We start from the raw sequence: 21,194 nt of genomic DNA, 5'->3' as shown, positions 1-21,194 counted from the left end.
GTATGGCCGTACTCTATTTTTACAAAAGCATAATTCACAATTTCTCTGTTGTGTCAAACTCGATATGGGAGTTTAGTAAAAGAAATGATGATAATTAGTGCATTCAGTGAAACGTTTAATTTACAAGTTAAAAATTCTTTTGCGCTGATTGGATCTTACTTCTAGATCTACAATAGTGTTTCGTCAAAAGTCCTTCTTTTTCTATTTTTTCCTTTGATTGGCATTGGTCTCCGCCGTTGAGATAAAAAAAAAGTCGCGAAAACAGAGTATGCGACAGATTTATAAATTTTTATATTCTACACGTCCAATAATTTATAATAAAATTTTTAAGTCTTAAGAAACTTATCAATTACAATCGAATGCGAGAAGAATAATTATGATTCGTCCATTTTTTATAGCTTAATGTTTAAAAAACTATTGTAGAGCTATAACTCTGCACTGTAACGAAGCTGTCAAATTGCAGACGGAACGATATAACAACTTAATTACTGATTGACAATTTATTATTTTTGTAAAGAAACATATACGAAAAATTGGGAAAGTACTGTAGCATACGTAACGTTTCTTTTCAAAAATTGAGACCTGTTATATCTTGAAACGTTCACGTAAAAATCACAAAGTGCATAAATATTTACATCTCAGCAAATGAGAATGGATTGAAATGAATCGAGATGGATTCATGTTGTTAGATATATTGATTCACGAATGTTTAGATGAGTATTTTTTAATTCATTTATAATTCATTTATAGGAATTGCATGGAGTATATATATGTTTATGCCTTCTTATCTAAAAATAATATTATCTTTTCCTGTGCATAGTGAATACTGTTAAATTCAAAATTTTAGGATATATTTCTACTACATAATGTTATACAGTAAAATTTATTGCAATTGAAACAATTAATATAAAAAGATGCAATAAGTTATATTCGACTTATAATATTAATTAAACATTAATAGACCAAAAATGGAACATAGAAGTACGGCAACTAATGCGCAAATATATCTATTATTAAATGATTTATGTTTCTATTTTTAATTAATTAATTGGTTACAATTTTGATTGTGCATCAATTATCACTCTGAATTCAGATTTGCCATTTTTCCTTTTCAATATAAAAAGATATGTTTCGTACGTTATGCACATGTAACTCTAATAGTAATATTAAATCGCATAAGTTTAAACTACAATTTTAAGATAAAAAACGTATTCTATTCAAAGTCGCCACTAGCAGGTAGATTATCCTCGATGGAGTTGTCCGACCCGGAGTTACTACCGTTATCACCGACATGAATGTCATTGGTATCATCTTGGCCTTCACTTGAATTTGAATAGTAATGTGGTGGATCCGCATAAAAATGCTATAAAAAACATGACAGTGTGTATAATCAATTTTATCTCTCTATCTCTCTCTCTCTCTCTTACACTCTCTCTGCCATATAATGTCTGCGTCCAGCAAACGAAAATGGATTGAAATGAAATCAATTATATTGATTCACGAATGTTAAAATAAATGCTTTTCAATCCTGAATGCATTGTTATTCATTTATAAGAATTGCATGGAGCATATCTCTATGCTTTTCAATCTATAAATAATATTAGCTTATCAGTGAATACTATTTAATTCAAATTTTTGAATAGAAAATGCAGTTTTTCTATCCAATTGCATTTTTCTATCCAATTGAATCTAATTAAATCCATTTAAATACAATTAAATCCATAAAAGATATTCGTTATTCCAAATACGCATTTAGATAGAAAATAATTTGAATCTATTTTATTCCATTTTCGTATTTTGGGTAAAGTCAAATAATTAGTGGATGAAAATGTTATTTTCCTCCCCTCACGTGAAACTTGACATACTTGTGAATAAAAGGAAACGTATGAATCACACATTCATTAATGGGATTAGTCTACTGCGTACTACTACTTTTATTAAAAATGTGATTGCAAAAATTGTCCCTGAGAGAAAGAGACAAGAAAAATAAGAAAAACTATATATAACAGAAAATAATATTTATATACGTACCTTCCCAACTGATCCCATTACCGAAAGTTCTCCTTTCGAAGACACCCACAATTTAACATTATCATCATATCCACTTGTCGCAAGAATGGGAATATGCGGATGACTCTCCAAGCAAGTTACCTATAAATTAAATTTTATAGTCGCTACTTTCTCGTTTATACTACAAATAAGAAAAATTTATTTATAATAAATTTATGAATTCGAAAGACTTACTTGTTCAAAATCTGCTGCCATATATTCTATAACAGATTCCGAATTTTTTGCCCAAATAGATATATTCTGATAGGTTCCAGCTACAATATATTCACTTTTAGGTCCGAAAAAAATACCGTCAAATACTGTATTCAACCAACAAAAGGCAAGAGTAATTAAATATTAGTAAATCGGGAATTATTTAAAGCATCGCTTCTCTTATCTATACCAACAAATTCTAAAAGTAACATTTTTATTAACAACATACACACGAAAATTAATTTAAAAATATATTACCAAACTCTGTTTTGTTATATTATACCATAGTTTTTCTCTCTTTAAACACGGATATAAAAAAACGTTTAAAAATTAATAACATTTATTGGGATCGTGAATAAAAAATAATGTAATTGTAAAATAATGTATTATAATTGTATTTTATGTATAACCTACTCTACACACCATTCTGATACATATGACCGTAATCTCCACGTAATGACGTTATTAATTTATTAAACAGGAATAAACCCTTGCTATTATAGGAAGCGAGAATTTCTGTTCCGTTATAGTTATACGTAGCAGACGTTACAAGTTCATCATTTTCCTAAAACATTTGTATTATATATTTAAGTAAATAAATATATGTAATTACACAGAATACGTAATATATTGTAATATATTATAATATATTGTAATAACAAATAATATGTAACATATAGTGTAATATATTGCTTTTATTATAAACTTTTATAGTAATAGACTTAATACAAAACGACGTATTACATCATAAGGCCATAGTTTATAAAGCGGTTCTGAAACTTTTCGCCGATCGTATGCCATAACACAATAAGACTGACCAGCAACACAAAATTCATTACTATTTGAAGGATTAGAATCTATACTGTGTAATAGTACATTTAATGAATTTTCCTTTACTTCAAGTAACCTATAAACGAAAATAATTATATAAGTTATAAAGAATTTATTATAAAAAAGTATTATAAAAATTAAAAAAAAACACTTTTATCATATAACTAAAATCCAAGAGACATATATATTAATTGAGCCTACTAATTATAACAAGATCAGTTCAGCAGTTATTAAAATCTAATAATTTTAGGAATCAATCACAATTGAAATCTTGATTAAAAAAATCAATAGGGTAGATATACGCTGTAAACATAAAACACACATAAAAAAAAATAAATTTATATTTGAACTTTTTAATTGCGGTTACTCACTCTTTTGGTTTGCTTTCCCGAATATCTATTGATAACACTTTTGAATTTATTCCAGCTGAAAGAATTACATGAGGTGTTTCAGGATGAACAGCCAATTTGTGAAACCCTTCATTCTGCATCAACAATTTCGTCGACATGTCGCTTTCAATATCTAACAAACATATTCGATTATCTGTACTAGAAAAAGCCACATAATTGTCCGACGGCAGCCACTTGGCCTAAACGCATATAATTATAAATTTGGAAAACTGATTAAGGCTACATTCTAAAACATCCTTCACCGAGAAAGATTTACTTATATATGGATTATATATTTGCAGCATATATTACGTATATTACATGTATATTAGAAGTTAAATATTCCTTAGAGAAAACATTTTGGAACGTATCCTTGAAAAAGATTTTTCTTTAAAAAAAACTTTTTTTTGGATTTAATTGAATTGAATTGAATTTAATTAATTTCAGTTTTATACAATAGGATTAAAAAATTGCATTTCTTATTCAAAAATTTGCATTAAACAGTATTCACAAAGTACAGAAAAGCTATTATTATTTTTGAATTGAATGGCATAGAGATTATGCTCCATGCAATTCCTATATATGAATATAAATGCATTCAGTATTGTAAAGCATTCATTTTAACATTCGAGAATGAATATTTCTGAAAATCTGAATTCATTTCCATTCTTGTTTGCTGAATAATTACAACAAAGTAACTATTATACAACATTCTAATTACAATGCTATATTTAATTAAAAATGCATACATCTAAGATGAAGGTGTCATCATTATTTGTAAGGGAAAAGCTTTTTTTCCCTATAGCCCAATCCCAAATGAAAATCTCATTATTAACGGCACACATTAATAAATTTCCTTTGTGATTGAAATTTAAGATATTTATGTTATTATCGCCCTATAAATAATAATCAAATGTAAATGCATATCAATAAATAATGATACAAGAATTGCTTAATGATACTTTCAATACAATGCATAAATGTAGTGTAGTTCAATGTATATTTAAAAGGTAAATAATTTACCGATACGGGTAAATAAAGTTTATACGTAAGTTGGAACTGCTCTATTGCATATGAAGAACTATAGAATCGTCTTTCGAATAATGGATTGCTACCTATTTGGCGATTTATCACTTCCGGTACAATATGCCAATTAAAGTTTTTTTTTTTTAATTTTAAATAATCAGCTATTTTTTTGTTTTTCTCATCTTCATTTTTATCTTCTTTTTGTTTCTCCCTTTCATCCTTGTTAGTAGCTTCCCATTTATTCAAATTATCTGTTTAAAATTCAAACTTTTACATCTTACAGAAACCAAATAATGCAAATATTTAAAAAAGTATAAAAAAACCTTCATGTTTACGTGGATTAGATTGGTAATTATTAGCAGTTTCTGAATTTTCTTCTAAATTTGAATTCGATGACTCGTTCTTAACTGACGCATTTATCAAATGATAATTTTGCTGCTCCGCTAATAATTTGTTTGTTTGAAACGTCACTGTATTGTCATTTTCTTCACTGGTATTGCACACACTTTCATTTAATTTTTGTCGCTTACACAAAACTTCTGAACAATCGTCCGATTTTTCTATTGATGTGTCGCTTTGTACTTGAAATTTCGAGATACTTCTTTTGATTTCATTCTGATCTGTGTGCAATATGTTTGCTTCGTTAGTATAAGAAAGAAATGAACTATTATCTTGTGAGGTAGTAGCTTGTGATAAATCGATCAAATTTCGACTGGTATTATCCGGTACTTTATTTTCAAAGTTCATTTTATACAAAAATTTTTTTTATTTATCCAAACTTTATTTCATCAAAATACACAATTTGCATCGAAAACTTAACTATGTTCTACAAATATATTAATTCCCAATAATTAATAAACTTTTTTTCACATTATATTACGTATACATAAATTAGAGTATTAATAAAACATGCATATGTTTAAGTAAATTATAAAAAAATCTAGAAAAATGATTTTTCATTGTTTAAAATCAATATTCATACCTTTTGTTGTTGATTAAGAATATATCAATAATGAAAGAAATTTCCTTGGCACAGTTTTCTTAAAATTTTCTTATAATTATATAAATTAGTTCAAATAAGATATGTGAAATACAAAACTAATTTATTTCAATAAACTCAACAAATCGAGATCTTTTATTGACAAGCTTTATTTCGCTAATTTCACATTTCTGAAAACCAACGAAACATTCTCATTATAATAACTTTACAATGTCAAAACTAAATTTAACATAAACTATTTATTTTCTCGAGATCGTTTCTTGCGAATTTTCACATCGTCTATGATGTTTCAAGGAGATAAAATTTTTTATTATTATATTTCCAAAAAACAAAACTAAAAATACAATTAATGTGAAGCTATAAATACTGTGAAGCATTCTTTGATTAGACAGTTAGAAAAATTTAAATGAACATGGAATGTAAGGGGAGAGTATATCCGGAAGGTTTTTATTGGCACAACACTCAGCTTGGGACTTTTCCTGTATAGCCGTACCCCATTTTTACAAAAAGCATTTTTAAAAAATTCAGAATTTCTCTGTTGTGTCAGATTCAATACAGGAATTGAGTAAAAGAAATGATGATAGTCAAAAATATATATGTTTAGCGAGATGTTTAATTTTCAAGTTACAAATATTATTCGCTAATTGAATCTTACTTTTACATCTACAAGAGTGTTTCGTCGAAGATTCTTCTTTTTCTACTTTTTCATTTGATTAGCGTTAAGATAAAAAAAAAGTCGCGAAAACAAAAGTATGCGACAGATCTATAAATTTTTATATTCTACAAATTTAATAACTTACAATAATTTTTTAAGTCTGAAAAGAAACTGACCAATTACAATCGAATGCAAAAATAATGATTATGATTCGTCCATTTCTTATAACTTAATGTTTAAAAATTTATTGTAGGTCCGAGCTTTAATTTTACACACTAACAAAACTGTCAAATAGTAGACGGAACAATGTAACAACTTAATTTTTAATTGATAATTTGTTATTTTTGCAAAGAAACATGTATGAAAAATTAAGGAAGTATTATAGTCCATGTAACGTTTCCTTTCCAAGAATTAAAATCTGTTATATCTTAAAACCCGCGCGTTCAAGTAAAAATCGCAAAGTGCACAAATATTTACTTCTCAGCAAACGAGAATAAATTAAAATGGATTACAATTTTTTTTTGTAAACTTGAAATTTTTTTTACCCGAATGCGTATTTTAAATACAAATGCTTTATTGAATTTAATTGGATTCAATTGGATTCAATTAGATTCAATTATCATATACAATTGAATAGAAAAACTGCATTTTCTATTCAAAATTTTGAATTAATCAGAGTTCACAATGCACAGAAAAAGATAATATTATTTTTAGATTGAAAGGCATAAAGATATGCCCCTTCAATTCCTACAAATAAATAAAAATGCTTTCAGGATTTAAAAATATTCATTTAAACATTCGTAAATGAATATCTCTAACAATCTGAATCCATCTCAATTTATATCAATCCATTCTCGTTTGAGTACATTTCATTACATAATGTTATACAGTAAAATTTATTAATTAAAACAATTAATATAAAAACATGCAATAATTATATACGACTTACAATATTAATTAAATATTAAAAAACGAAAAATAAATCATAAGAGTAAAGCACGGTAACTAATGCGCGAATATATCCATTATTAAATGATTTATGTTTATATTTGTAATTAATTAATTGGTTGCAATTTTGATTGTGCATCAATTATCATTCTGTATTTACATTTGCCATTTTTCCTTTTTAATAAAAAAATACGTTTCGTACGTTACACATGTAACTCTTATAGCAATATTAAATCGCATTATCTTAAACAACAATTTTAAGATAAAAAACATATTCTATTCAACGTCGCCACTATCGAGTAGATTATCTTCGACGGAGTTGTTGGACCCGGAGTTACTACCATTATCACTGACATGAATGTCATTGGTATCTTCTTGGCCTTCACTTGAAGTTGAATAGTAATGTGGTAGATCCGCATAAAAATGCTAGAAAAAACATGACAGTGTGTATAATCAATTTTATCTCTCTTTCTCTCTCTCTCTCTCTCTCTCTCTCTCTCTCTCTCTCTCTCTCTCATTCTCTCTGACAGATAATGTCTGCGTATCCAGCAAACGAAAATGGATTAAAATGAAATGAATTCAGATTTTCAAGTATATTAATTCATGAATGTTAAAATAAATGCTTTTTAATCCTGAATGCATCGTTATTCATTTATAAGAATTGTATGGAGCATATCTCTATGCTTTTCAATCTATAAATAATATTAGCTTATCAGTGAATACTATTTGACTCAAATTTTTGAATAGAAAATGCAGTTTTTCTATCCAATTGCATTTTTCTATTCAATTAAATATAATTAAATCCAATTAAATCCATAAATGATATTCGTTTAAAATACGCATTTAAATAGAAGATAATTTGAATCTATTTTCATCCATTTTCGTATTTTGGGTAGAGTCAAATAATTAGTGGATGAAAATGTTATTTTCCTCTCCTCGTGTGAGACTTGATATATGTGGATAAAATGAAACGTATGTACTATATCACACATTCATCGATGAGATTAGTCTACTGCGTACCACTGCTTTTGTTAAGAATGTGATTGCAAAAATTGTCCCTAAGATAACAAGAAAAATAAAAGGAACTGTTTCACAGAAAATAATAATTATATATGTACCTTCCCAACTGACCCCATTACCGAAAGTTCTCCTTTCGAAGACACCCACAATTTAACGTTGTCATCATATCCGCTTGTCGCAAGAATGGGAATATGCGGATGACTCTCCAAGCAAGCTACCTATAAATTAATTTTTAAATAGTCGCTATTTTCTCATTTATACTACAAATAAGAAAAATTTATTTATATTAAATTTATGAAATAGAAAAATTTACGAATTTTTTATCTCCTCTGATACATTGTATGACAGATTCCGAATTTTTTTCCCAACTAAATATATTATCAATGGATGTAGCTACAACATATTCACTTTTAGGTCCGAAAAAAGAACCTTCAAATACTGTAAAAAATCAACAAAAAACACGAGTAATTAAGTAAATATTAGTAAATCGGAATTATTTAAAGCATTGCTGCTCTCACTATACTGACAATTTTTAAAATTGACTCTCTTATTATCACCGAATCTTGTTTTTATATACTATATCATAGTTTTTCTTTCTTTAAATGCGCAAAAACGTTTAAAAATTATACTGATTTACAGTAATCGTGAATAAAAAATAATGTAATTGTAAAGCAATGTAATTTTATGTATAACCTACTTGATGATCTCACATCATTCTGATACATATGACCGTAATCTCCACGTGATGACCTTATTAATCTATTAAACAGGAATAAATGTTTGCAATTATATGAAGCGAGAATTTCTGTTCCGTTATAGTTATATTTAGCAGACTTTACAAAAACACATTTTTCATCTTTCTGAAATATTTATATTATACATCTAAGTAAATAAACATACGTAATAACAAATTATATTGCTTTTATTATAAACTTTTATAGTTATATATTTAATACAAACCGACGTACGTCATAAGGCCCTAATTTATAAAGCGGTTCTGAAACTTTTCGCCGATCGTATGCCGTGACATACCAGGACTCACCAGCAACGCAAAATTCATTACTATTTGAAGGATTAGAATCTATACTGGTTAATAGTACATTTAATGAATTTTCCTTTACTTCAAGTAATCTATGAACGGAAATGATTATATAAGTTATAAAGAATTTATTATAAAAAGGATTATAATAAGAAAAATTAAAATAAAAACACTTTTATCGTATATCTAAAATCCAAGATACATGTATATTAATTGACCCTAATTATAACCTGATCAGATTAGCAGTTATTGAAATCCAATAATCTTGGGTAATTAATCACAATTTAAATCTTGATTGACAACATTAATACAGTAGGAAAGCGCTGTAAGGTGTAAACATAAAACACAAAAAAAATATAAATTTATATTTGAACTTTTTAATTGCGATTACTCACTCTTTTGGTTTGCTTTCCCGGATATCTATGGATAACACTTTTGAGTCAAGCATTCCAGCTAAAAGAATTACATGAGGTGTTTCAGGATGCACAGACAATTTGTAAACCCCTCCATTCTGCATCAGCAATTTTTTCGACATGTTGCTTTCAATTTCCAACAAACATATTCTATTATGTGTAGCAGAAAAAGCCACATAATTGTCCGACGGCAGCCACTTGGCCTAAACGCATATAATTATAAATTTGGAAAAGTGATTAAGGCTACATTCTAAAACATCCTTCACCGAAAAAGATTTTACTCATATATTTACTATATATTTAGTAAGCAGTATAGATTACGTATATTACATGTATGTTTCAAGTATAATGTTTCTTAAAGAAAACATTTTGAAATGTATACTTAAAAAAAATTCTTTTATATACCCAGCAAACGAAATTGTATTAAAATGGATTAAAACTTTTTTCTATCCAATGCTGTATTTTGAATAGCAAATACAAAAAAACTTTTTTTTGTATTTTAATGGTTTCAATTAAAATCAATTAATTTCAGTTGGATACAATTGGATTAAAAAATTGCATTACTTATTCAAAAATTTGCATTAAACGGTATTCACAAAGTACAGAAAAAACTATTATTATTTTTGAATTGAATGGAGGAGATATGCTCCGTGCAATTCCCATAAATGAATAAAAATGCATTCAGGACTGAAAAGCATTCATTTTAACATTAGTGAATTAATATTTCTGAGAATCGAAATTCATTTCAATACATTCTCGTCTGCAAAATAATTACATCAAAGTAACTATTATACGACATTCTATTTGCAATGCTATATTTAATTAAAAATACATACATCTAAGAAGAAGATGTCATCATCATTTGTAAAGGAAAAGCTTTTTTTCCCTACAGCCCAATCCCAAATAGAAATCTTATTATAAACGGCACACATTAATAAATTTCCTTTGTGATTAAAATTTAAGATATTTATGTTATTATCATTCTATAAATAATAATCAAATGTAAATGCATATCAATAAATAATGATACAAGAATTGCTTAATGATACTTTCAATATAATGTATATCTTTAGCGTAGTTCAATGTATATTTAAAAGGAATAATTTACCAATAGATAAAGTTTATACATAAGTTGGAACTGCTCTACTGCATATGAAGAACTATGGAATCGTCTTTTGAATAATGGATTGCTACCTATTTGGCGATTTATCACTTCCGGTACAATATGCCAATTAGGAGATTTTTCCTTTAATTTTAAATAACCAGCTACTTTTTTATTGGTCTCATCTTCATCTTTATCTTCTTCTTGTTTATCACTGGTATTGCACACACTTTCATTTAATTTTTGTCGCTTACTCAAACTTTCGTCTGATTTTTCTATTGATGTATGGCTACTAGTTTGTACTTGACATTTCGAGATACTACTTTCGATTTCATTCTGATCTGTGTGCAATATGTTTGCTTCGTTAGTATAAGAAAGAAATAAATTATTATCTTGTGAGGTAGAGAGAGTAGCTTGTGATAAATCGACCAAATTTCGATTGGTATCATCCGATACTTCACTTTCAAGGTTCATTTTATAAAATTTTTTTTTGTTTATCTAAACAACAATTATTTCTACAAAATACACAATTTGCATCGGAAACTTAACTATTGTGTTCTAAAAATATATTAATTCCCAATAATTAATAAATTTTTATTACATATTATATTACATATATTGTACATAAATTAAAGTATTATTAAAACATGCATATATTTGAGTAAATTATAAAAAATCTAGAAAAATGATTTTTGATTGTCTAAAATCAATACTCATACCTTTTGTTCTTGATTAAGAATATGTCAATAATGAAAGAAATATCTTTAGCACAGTTTCATTTTCTTATAATTATACAAATTGGTGCAAATAATATAGGTGAAATACAAAACTAATTTATTTCAACAAACTTAACAAATCGAGATCTTTTATTGACAAGCTTTATTTTGCTAATTTGACATTTCTGAAAGACAATACGTTTTTATTATCATAACTTTACAATGTTAAAAATAAATTTAACATAAACTATTTACTTTCTTCAGATTATTTCTTGTGAATTTTTATATCTTTGACATTTCAAGGAGATAAAACATTTTTATTAACTCCAAAAAAACAAAACTAAAAATACGGTTAATGTAAAGCTACAAATGCTTTGAAGAGCATCTAATCTTCGATTAGACAGTTGACAGAATTTGAATGAAGATAGAATGTAGGCATTAGGATATATTCCGATGATTTTCGTTGACAGGACACTCACCTCGGGATATTTCCTGTATAATCGTACTCAATTTTTACAAACGCAAAATTCACAATTTTTCTGTATATCAAATTCAATACGGGAGTTTAATAGTTATAAGAAATGATGATAGTCAAAAATGATAGTCAAACTGAGTTCAGCGAAACGTTGAATGTACAAGTCAAAAATTTTCTTTGCGCTGATTGGCTCATACTTTTAGATTTACAAGAGCGCGTCGTCCTTCTTCTTCTTCTTCTTTTCTTAGCGCTGGTCTCCGTCGTTGAAGTAAAAAAAATGGCGCGAAAACAAAGTTTGGGAATAAAATTATAAATTTTTAGACTTTACATGTCCAAGGATTTACAATAAGTGTTTTATGATTTAAGAAACTGACCAATTACTATCGAATGCGAGAAGAATAATTATTATTCGTCCATTTTTTATGACTTGGAGCTTTAAAATCTATTGTAGATCCGGGCTTTATCTCTGCACTCTAACAGAGTCAAATTACAAACAGAACAATGAAACAACTTAATTGCTAATCGACAACTTGTTATTTTTTCAAAAAAACATGTACTAAAAATTAAAGAAATAGTATAGTATATATAACGTTTTTTTTTCAACAATGGAAGTATGTTATATCTTACACGTTCAAATAAAAATCACAAAGTGCACAAATATTTACTATTCAGCAAATGAGAATGAATTAAAATAGATTAAAATTTTTTTTTATCTGAATGCGTACGTTAAATAGCTAATACTTTTTCTTACATTTAATTGGATTTAATTAGATTTAATTGGATACAATTGGATTGAAAAATTATATTCTCTATTAAAAATTTATAATTAAACAATATCACCATGCACATAAAAGTGAATATTATTTTTAGATTGAAAGGCATAGAGATATGCTCCTGCAATTTCAATAAATAAATAGAAATGCATTTAGGATTGCAAAGCATTCATTTTATCCTTCAAGAATCAATATTCCTGAAAATCTGAATTCATTTCAATTCATTTGTATTCTCGTTTGCTGGGTACATTTTATTACATAAAGTTATACAGTAGAATTTATTACAATTGTGAAACGATTAATAAAAAAATGCAATCCGACTTATGATGTTAATTAAATATTTAAAAATAAAAAATGGATCATAAGAATAAAGCAATGTAACTAATGTATGAATACATCTATTATTAAATGAGTTATGTTTTTAATATTAATTAATTAATTAGTTACAATTTTGATTGTGCAACAATTATCACTCTGCATTCAGATTTGCCATTTTTCTTTTTTAGTATAAAAATATACGTTTCGTACGTTACACATGTAACTATCATAGCAACATTGAATCGCATTAATTTAAACAACAATTATAGATAAAAAGCGTATTCTATTCAACGTCTTCGCTTTCGGATAGATTATCCTCGATAGAGTCGTCCGATCCGAAGTTATTCGAATTACTAGTATGATCACCAACATGAGTATCATTGGTATCATCATCATCTTCACTTGAATTTGATACGTCATCTAATGGAACCACATAATGCTAGAAAAAACATGACAGTATAATCAATTTTATCTCTTTTTCTCCCTCCCTCTCTCTCTCCCTCCCCCTCTCCCTCTCCCTCTCCCTCTCCCTCTCCCTCTTCCTCTCCCTTTCTCTTTTCCTCTCTCCCTCTCCCTCTCCCTCTCCCTCTCTCTCTCTCTCTCTCTCTCTCTCTCTCTCTCTCTCTCTCTCTCTCTGACAGATCATGTCTGCGTACGACTAGAAAACGACAATGGATTGAAATAAAATGAATTAATATTTTCAGAAATATTGATTCGCGAATGTTGAAATAAATGCTTTTCAATTCTGAATGCACTTTTCTTCATTTATAACATTTGCATGGGGTATATTTCTATGCCTTTCAATTTAAACATAATATTACCTTTACTGTGCAGAACTACACAATTGTAAATACCGTTCAATTCGAAATTTTGAATACAAATGCAATTCTTCAGTCCAATTGCATCCAATTCAATTTAATTCAATCCAATTTAATCCAAAAAATACATCCAAAAAAAGTATTCGTTATTTAAAATACGCATTCCAATAGAAAAAAATTTCTATCCAATTTAAACCATTTCCGTTTTATACGTCAAACAATTACAGGATAAAATTGTTATTTTCCTCCACGCGCGTGGGACTTGACATACTGGTGAAGAAAAGGAAACGTGTAAGTAACAAATTCATCTATGCGATTAGTCTACTGTGTGTCACTGTATTGCTTTTATCAAGAATGTGATATCAAAAATTGTCCCTAAGAAATAAGATAAGTAAACGAGATGTAACCTAAAATAATTTTTACATATGTACCTTCCCAAATGATCCCATTACCGAAAGTTCTCCTTTCGAAGACACCCACAGTTTAACGTTGTCATCATATCCACTTGTCGCAAGAATGGGAAAATGCGGATGACTCTCCAAGCAAGTTACCTATAAATTAAATTTTAAAAAGTCGCTATTTTTTCATTTATACTACAAATAAGAAAAATTGATTTATATTGCATTTATAAAATAGAAAAACTTACGGATTTTTTATCTACTGTTATACATTGTATGGTAGATTCCGAATTTTTTTCCCAACTAAATATATCATCATTACATCCAGCTATAACATATTCACTTTTAGATCCGAAAAAAGAACCTTTAAATACTGTAAAAACCAACAAAAAACATGAGTAATTAGTTAAATCATAATTAATCAGAATTACTTAAAGCATTGCTTCTCTCAACTATACGGACAATTTCTAAAAATGACTCTCTTATTATCACCGATTCTTGTTTTTACATACTATATCATACTTTTCCTCTCTTTAAACGAGCATACAATAAACGTTTAAAAATTATATTTTTTTACAGTAATCGTGAATAAAAAATAATGTAATTGTAAAATCATGTAATTGGATTTTATGTATAACCTACTTGATGAACTCATATCATTCTGATACATATGACCGTAATCTCCACGTGATGACATTATTAATCTATTAAATAGGTATAAGTATTTGTAATTATATAAAGCGAGAATTTCTGTTCCGTTATAGTTATACTTAGCAGACGTTACAAATATACCTTCTTCATCTTCCTGAAACATTTATATTATACATCTAAGTAAATAAACATATTTAATAACAAATTACATCGCTTTTATTATAAACTTTTATAGTTATAGACTTAATACAAGATGACGTACTATATAATCAGGCCATAGTTTATAAAGCGGTTCTGACATTTTTCGTCGATCGTATGCCGTGACACAGTAGGACATACCAGCAACGCAAAATTCATTACTATTTGAAGGATTAGAATCTATACTGTACAACTGTTCTGCATTTCCCTCTACAAGTAACCTATAAAAAAAATTGTATATGTTATAGAGAATTTATTAAAAAAGGATTATAATAAGAAAAATTACAATAAAAGCACTTTTATCATATATCTCTGAAACCCAAGATACATTTATATTAATTGATCCTAATTATAACCTGATCAAATCAGCAGTTATTGAAGTCCATTAATCTTTGATATTAATCACAATTTAAATCTTCATATAAAACATTAATACAGTAGGTAAACGCTGTAAGGTGTAAACATCAAACACATAAAAAAATATAAATTTATATTTGAAATTTTTAATTGCGATCACTCACTCTTTTGGTTTGCTTTCCCGGATATCTATGGATAACACTTGTGAGTCAATTCCAGCTAAAAGAATTACATGAGGTGTTTCTGGATGCACAGCCAATTTGTACGACCTTCCATTGAGTGTCGCCAATTCTTTCAATGTGTTGCTTTCAATATCCAATAAACGTATCCGACCATCTTCATCAGAAAAGGCCATAACATTTTCCAATGGCATCCATTTGGCCTAAACTCATACAATTATAAATTAGAAAAACTAATTAAGGCTACATTCCAAAACGTCCTCCACGAAGAGAGATTTTACTCAACTATATATTTGCAGTATATATTATATTATGTATATTACATGTATATTTCAAGTAAAATATTTCTTAAAGAAAACATTTGGAAATGTATACTTAAAAATTATTCTTTTATATACCCAGCAAATGAAATTGGATTAAAATATATTGAAACTTTTTTCTATCCAAAGCTGTATTTTGAATAGCAAAAATTTTGTTTTGTATTTTAATTGATACAATTAAAACCTATTAATTTCAGTTGGATACAATTGGATTAAAAAATTGCATTACTTATTCAAAAATTTGCATTAAACAGTATTCACAAAGTACAGAAAAAGCTAATATTATTTTTGAATTGAATGGCATAAAGATATGCTCCATGCAATTTCCATAAACGAATGAAAATGCATTCAGGACTGAAAAGCATTTATTTTAACATTGGTGAATTAATATTTCTGAGAATCTAAATTCATTTTAATCCATTCTCGTCTGCTAAATAATTACATCAAAATAACTATTATATAATATTCTAATTGTAATGCTATATTTAACTAAAAATACATACATATAAGACGAAGATGTCATCATTATTTGTAAAGGAAAAGCTTTTTTTCCCTATAGCCCAATCCCAAATAGAAATCTCATTACAAATGGCACACATTAATAAATTTCCTTTGTGATTGAAATTTAAGATATTTATGTTATTATCGCCCTATAAATAATAATCAAATGTAAATGCATATCAATAAATAATGATACAAGAATTGCTTAATGATACTTTCAATACAATGTATAAATCTAGTTCAATGTATATTTAAAAGGTGAATAATTTACCGATACGGGTAGATAAAGTTTATACATAAGTTGAAACTGCTCTACTGCATATAAAGAACTACAGAATCGTCTTACGAATAATGGATTGCTAGCTATTTGGCGATTTATCACTTCCGGTACAATATGCCAATTAGGAGATTTTTTCTTTAATTTTAAATAACCAGCTACTTTTTTATTGGTCTCATCTTCATCTTTATCTTCTTCTTGTTTCTCACTAGTATTGCACACACTTTCATTTAATTTTTGTTGCTTACTCAAACTTTCGTACGATTTTTCTATTGATGTATCGCTACTGGTTTGTCCTTGACATTTCGAGATACTTCTTTTGTTTTTATTCGGTTCTGTGTGTAATCTGTTTGCATCGTCAGTATAAGAAAGAGATGAACTATTATCTTGTGAGGAAGTAGCTTGTGCTAAATCGACCAAATTTTGACTGGTATCATCCGGTACTTCACTTTCAAAGTTCATTTTATCCAAAAATTTTTTTTATTTATCTAAGCAACAATTATTTCATCAAAATACACAATTTGCATCGAAAACTTAACTATGTTCTACAAATATATTAATTCCCAATAATTAATAAACTTTTTTTCACATTATATTACGTATACATAAATTAGAGTATTAATAAAACATGCATATGTTTGAGTAAATTATAAAAAAATCTAGAAAAATGATTTTTCATTGTTTAAAATCAATATTCATACCTTTTGTTGTTGATTAAGAATATATCAATAATGAAAGAAATTTCCTTGGCACAGTTTTCTTAAAATTTTCTTATAATTATATAAATTAGTTCAAATAAGATATGTGAAATACAAAACTAATTTATTTCAATAAACAACAAATCGAGATCTTCTATTGACAAGCTTTATTTCGCTAATTTGACATTTCTGAAGAACAACGAAACATTCTCATTATCATAACTTTACAATGTCAAAACTAAATTTAACATAAACTATTTATTTTCTCGAGATCATTTCTTGTGAATTTTTACATCGTCTTTGATCTCTTTCAAGGAGATAAAACATTTTTATTATTATATTTCCAAAAAACAAAACTAAAAATACAATTAATGTGAAGCTACAAATGCTTTGAAGCATTCTTCGATTAGACAGTTAACAGAGTTTGAATGAAGATGGAATGTTGGAATTAGGATATATTCGGATGATTTTCGTTGACAAGACACTCACCTTTACTTTCCCTGTATGGCCGTACTCTATTTTTACAAAAGCATAATTCACAATTTCTCTGTTGTGTCAAACTCGATATGGGAGTTTAGTAAAAGAAATGATGATAATTAGTGCATTCAGTGAAACATTTAATTTACAAGTTAAAAATTCTTTTGCGCTGATTGGATCTTACTTCTAGATCTACAATAGTGTTTCGTCAAAAGTCCTTCTTTTTCTATTTTTTCCTTTGATTGGCATTGGTCTCCGCCGTTGAGATAAAAAAAAAGTCGCGAAAACAGAGTATGCGACAGATTTATAAATTTTTATATTCTACACGTCCAATAATTTATAATAAAATTTTTAAGTCTTAAGAAACTTATCAATTACAATCGAATGCGAGAAGAATAATTATGATTCGTCCATTTTTTATAGCTTAATGTTTAAAAAACTATTGTAGAGCTATAACTCTGCACTGTAACGAAGCTGTCAAATTGCAGACGGAACGATATAACAACTTAATTACTGATTGACAATTTATTATTTTTGTAAAGAAACATATACGAAAAATTGGGAAAGTACTGTAGCATACGTAACGTTTCTTTTCAAAAATTGAGACCTGTTATATCTTGAAACGTTCACGTAAAAATCACAAAGTGCATAAATATTTACATCTCAGCAAATGAGAATGGATTGAAATGAATCGAGATGGATTCATGTTGTTAGATATATTGATTCACGAATGTTCAGATGAGTATTTTTTAATTCATTTATAATTCATTTATAGGAATTGCATGGAATATATATATGTTTATGCCTTCTTATCTAAAAATAATATTATCTTTTCCTGTGCATAGTGAATACTGTTAAATTCAAAATTTTAGGATATATTTCTACTACATAATGTTATACAGTAAAATTTATTGCAATTGAAACAATTAATATAAAAAGATGCAATAAGTTATATTCGACTTATAATATTAATTAAACATTAATAGACCAAAAATGGAACATAGAAGTACGGCAACTAATGCGCAAATATATCTATTATTAAATGATTTATGTTTCTATTTCTAATTAATTAATTGGTTATAATTTTGATTGTGCATCAATTATCACTCTGAATTCAGATTTGCCATTTTTCATTTTCAATATAAAAAGATACGTTTCATACGTTACGCACGTGTAACTCTCATAGCAATATTAAATCGCATTAATTTAAACAACAATTTTAACATAAAATACGTATTCTATTCAATGTCGTCGCTTTCGGATAGATTATTCGATAGAGTTGTTCGATCCAGAGTTCCTGAAATTACGATCATCATCATCAAAATGGATGTCATTGGTATCATTTTCTCCTAAACTTGAATTTGATTTGTAATGTAATGGGTACGCACGAAAATGCTAGAAAAAACATGATAGTGTGTAGTCAATTTTATGTCTGTCTTTCTCTTTCTCTCTCTCTTTCTCTCTCTCTCTCTCTCTCTCTATCTCTATCTCTCTCACACACACTCTCTCTGACATATAATGTCTGCGTACCCAGCAAATGATAATAAATAGAAATACAATGAATTCAGATTTTCAGAAATATTGATTCACGAATGTTAAAAATAAAAGCTTTCTTGAATGCATTCTTATTTATTGATAAGAATTGTATGAAACATATCTCTATGCCTTTGAATCTAAAAATAATATTAGCTTTACTGTGCAGAACAACACAATTGTAAATACCGTTCAATTCAATATTTTGAATAGAAAGTGCAGGTCTTTAATCCAATTGTATCCAATTCAATTTAATTGAATCCAATTGAATCCAAATAAATCCAAAAAAAGTATTCGTTATGTAAATCTTTCATTCGGATAGAAAAAAATTTCTATCTATTGTATTTCAATCCATTCTCATTTCCTGGATAGAATCAAATAACGAGAGGAAGAAATTGTTATTTTCTTCCCCTCGTGGGCGTGGGATTTGACATACTTGTGAATAAAAGGAAACGTATGAATCACACATTCATCAATGCGATTAGTCTATTGTGTACGACTGCTTTTATCAAGAATGTGATAGCAAAAATTGTTTTTAAAATAACAAGAAAAATAGAAAAGGTTATATAAAAAAAAATAATTTTTACATACGTACCTTTCCGAATGACCTCAATACTGAAAGTTTTCCTTCCGAAGGTACCCACAGTTTAACGCTATCATCATCTCCGCATGCCGCAAGAATGGGAATATGCGGATGACTTTCCAAGCAAGATATCTATAAATTAAATTTTAAAAAGTCGCCATTTTTTTGTTTCTGCTACAAATATGAAAAATTTATTTATATTAAATTTATGAAATAGAAAAACTTACGTAATCTCTATCTCCTGTCATACATTGTATAACAGATTTCGAATTTTTTTCCAAAATAAATATTTTATTAACGTATCCAGCTACAATATATTCGCTTTTAGGTCCGAAAAAAATACCGTTAAATACTGTAATTAACCAACAAAAGATATGAGTAATTAATTAAATATTAGTAAATCAGAATTTTTTTGAGCATTGCGTCTTTCAACTATACTAACAAATTCTAAAAGTGACTCTCTTATTAGCAACACACACAAAAATTAAATTAAAAATGTATCGCCGAATCCTGTTTTGTCCATAGTTTTTCTCTCTTTAAATGCGCATTAAAAAAATGTTCAAAAATTAAAAAGATTTATAGTGATCGTGAATAAAAAATAATGTAATTGTAAAATAATGTAATTGCATTTTATGTATAATCTTCTCTACACACCATTCTGATATATATGGCCGTAATTTCCACGTGATGACGTTATTAATCTATTAAATAAGAATGAGCCCTTTCTATCATATGAAACAAGAATTTCTGTTCCGTTATAGTTATACGTAGCAGACGTTACAAATTCATTTTCACCATTTTCCTAAAACATTTAAATTATATATCTAAGTAAATAAACATATGTAATAACAAATAATACGTAATATATTGTAATATATTGTAATAACAAATAATATGTAAAATATAATATAATATATTGCTTTTAGTATAAACTTTTATAGTAATAGACTTAATACAAAACGACGTACTACATCATAAGGCCACAGTTTATAAAGCGGTTCTGAAACTTTTCGCCGATCGTAAGCCATAACACAGTAAGACTGACCAGCAACGCAAAATTCATTACTATTTGAAGGATTAAAATCTATACTGTGTAATAGTACATTTAATGAATTTTCCTTTACTTCAAGTAACCTATGAAATAAAATGATCATATAAATTATAAAGAATTTATTTAAAAAAGTTTTATAAGAAAAATTAAAAAGAAACACTTTTATCATATAACTGAAATCTAAGA

General features: G+C 27.4%; 4 protein-coding genes across 4 annotated transcripts in view; all 4 read right to left on the bottom strand.

Moving 5' to 3' along the window:
* Nucleotides 1–1,213: 1,213 nt before the first annotated feature.
* LOC108754095 (DDB1- and CUL4-associated factor 8-like) lies at nt 1,214–5,255 on the bottom strand. Its single transcript, XM_018496144.1, has 9 exons — nt 4,832–5,255; nt 4,506–4,759; nt 4,232–4,378; nt 3,465–3,682; nt 2,992–3,169; nt 2,686–2,827; nt 2,245–2,369; nt 2,032–2,151; nt 1,214–1,363 (listed from the first exon to the last, which is right to left on the bottom strand). The coding sequence occupies exons 1-9, from the start codon at nt 5,253–5,255 to the stop codon at nt 1,214–1,216; spliced, it is 1,758 nt and encodes a 585-aa protein (XP_018351646.1).
* Nucleotides 5,256–7,387: 2,132 nt separating this feature from the next.
* Nucleotides 7,388–11,159, bottom strand: LOC108754094 (DDB1- and CUL4-associated factor 8-like). The gene is made up of 8 exons (XM_018496143.1): nt 10,692–11,159; nt 10,420–10,566; nt 9,566–9,786; nt 9,100–9,262; nt 8,829–8,991; nt 8,445–8,569; nt 8,230–8,349; nt 7,388–7,537 (listed from the first exon to the last, which is right to left on the bottom strand). Exons 1-8 carry the CDS (start codon nt 11,157–11,159, stop codon nt 7,388–7,390), a joined length of 1,557 nt encoding a protein of 518 aa, XP_018351645.1.
* A 2,091-nt stretch (nt 11,160–13,250) lies between these two features.
* On the bottom strand, nt 13,251–17,128 carry LOC108754093 (DDB1- and CUL4-associated factor 8-like). Its single transcript, XM_018496142.1, has 8 exons — nt 16,661–17,128; nt 16,392–16,538; nt 15,554–15,771; nt 15,097–15,253; nt 14,826–14,988; nt 14,432–14,556; nt 14,217–14,336; nt 13,251–13,406 (listed from the first exon to the last, which is right to left on the bottom strand). The coding sequence occupies exons 1-8, from the start codon at nt 17,126–17,128 to the stop codon at nt 13,251–13,253; spliced, it is 1,554 nt and encodes a 517-aa protein (XP_018351644.1).
* A 1,951-nt stretch (nt 17,129–19,079) lies between these two features.
* Nucleotides 19,080–21,194, bottom strand: part of LOC108754091 (DDB1- and CUL4-associated factor 8-like) — a 5,195-nt gene continuing 3,080 nt past the window's right edge. The window contains 6 exon segments of the mRNA XM_018496141.1: nt 19,080–19,121; nt 19,123–19,236; nt 19,970–20,089; nt 20,185–20,309; nt 20,612–20,759; nt 20,926–21,091. Of these exon segments, the coding sequence (XP_018351643.1) occupies nt 19,080–19,121; nt 19,123–19,236; nt 19,970–20,089; nt 20,185–20,309; nt 20,612–20,759; nt 20,926–21,091 (715 nt within the window).

This window comes from Trachymyrmex septentrionalis, unplaced genomic scaffold (assembly GCF_001594115.1).
Source record: "Trachymyrmex septentrionalis isolate Tsep2-gDNA-1 unplaced genomic scaffold, Tsep1.0 scaffold76, whole genome shotgun sequence".
Lineage (NCBI taxonomy): Eukaryota > Metazoa > Arthropoda > Insecta > Hymenoptera > Formicidae > Trachymyrmex > Trachymyrmex septentrionalis.
This window is presented reverse-complemented; position numbering and strand designations above follow the sequence as displayed.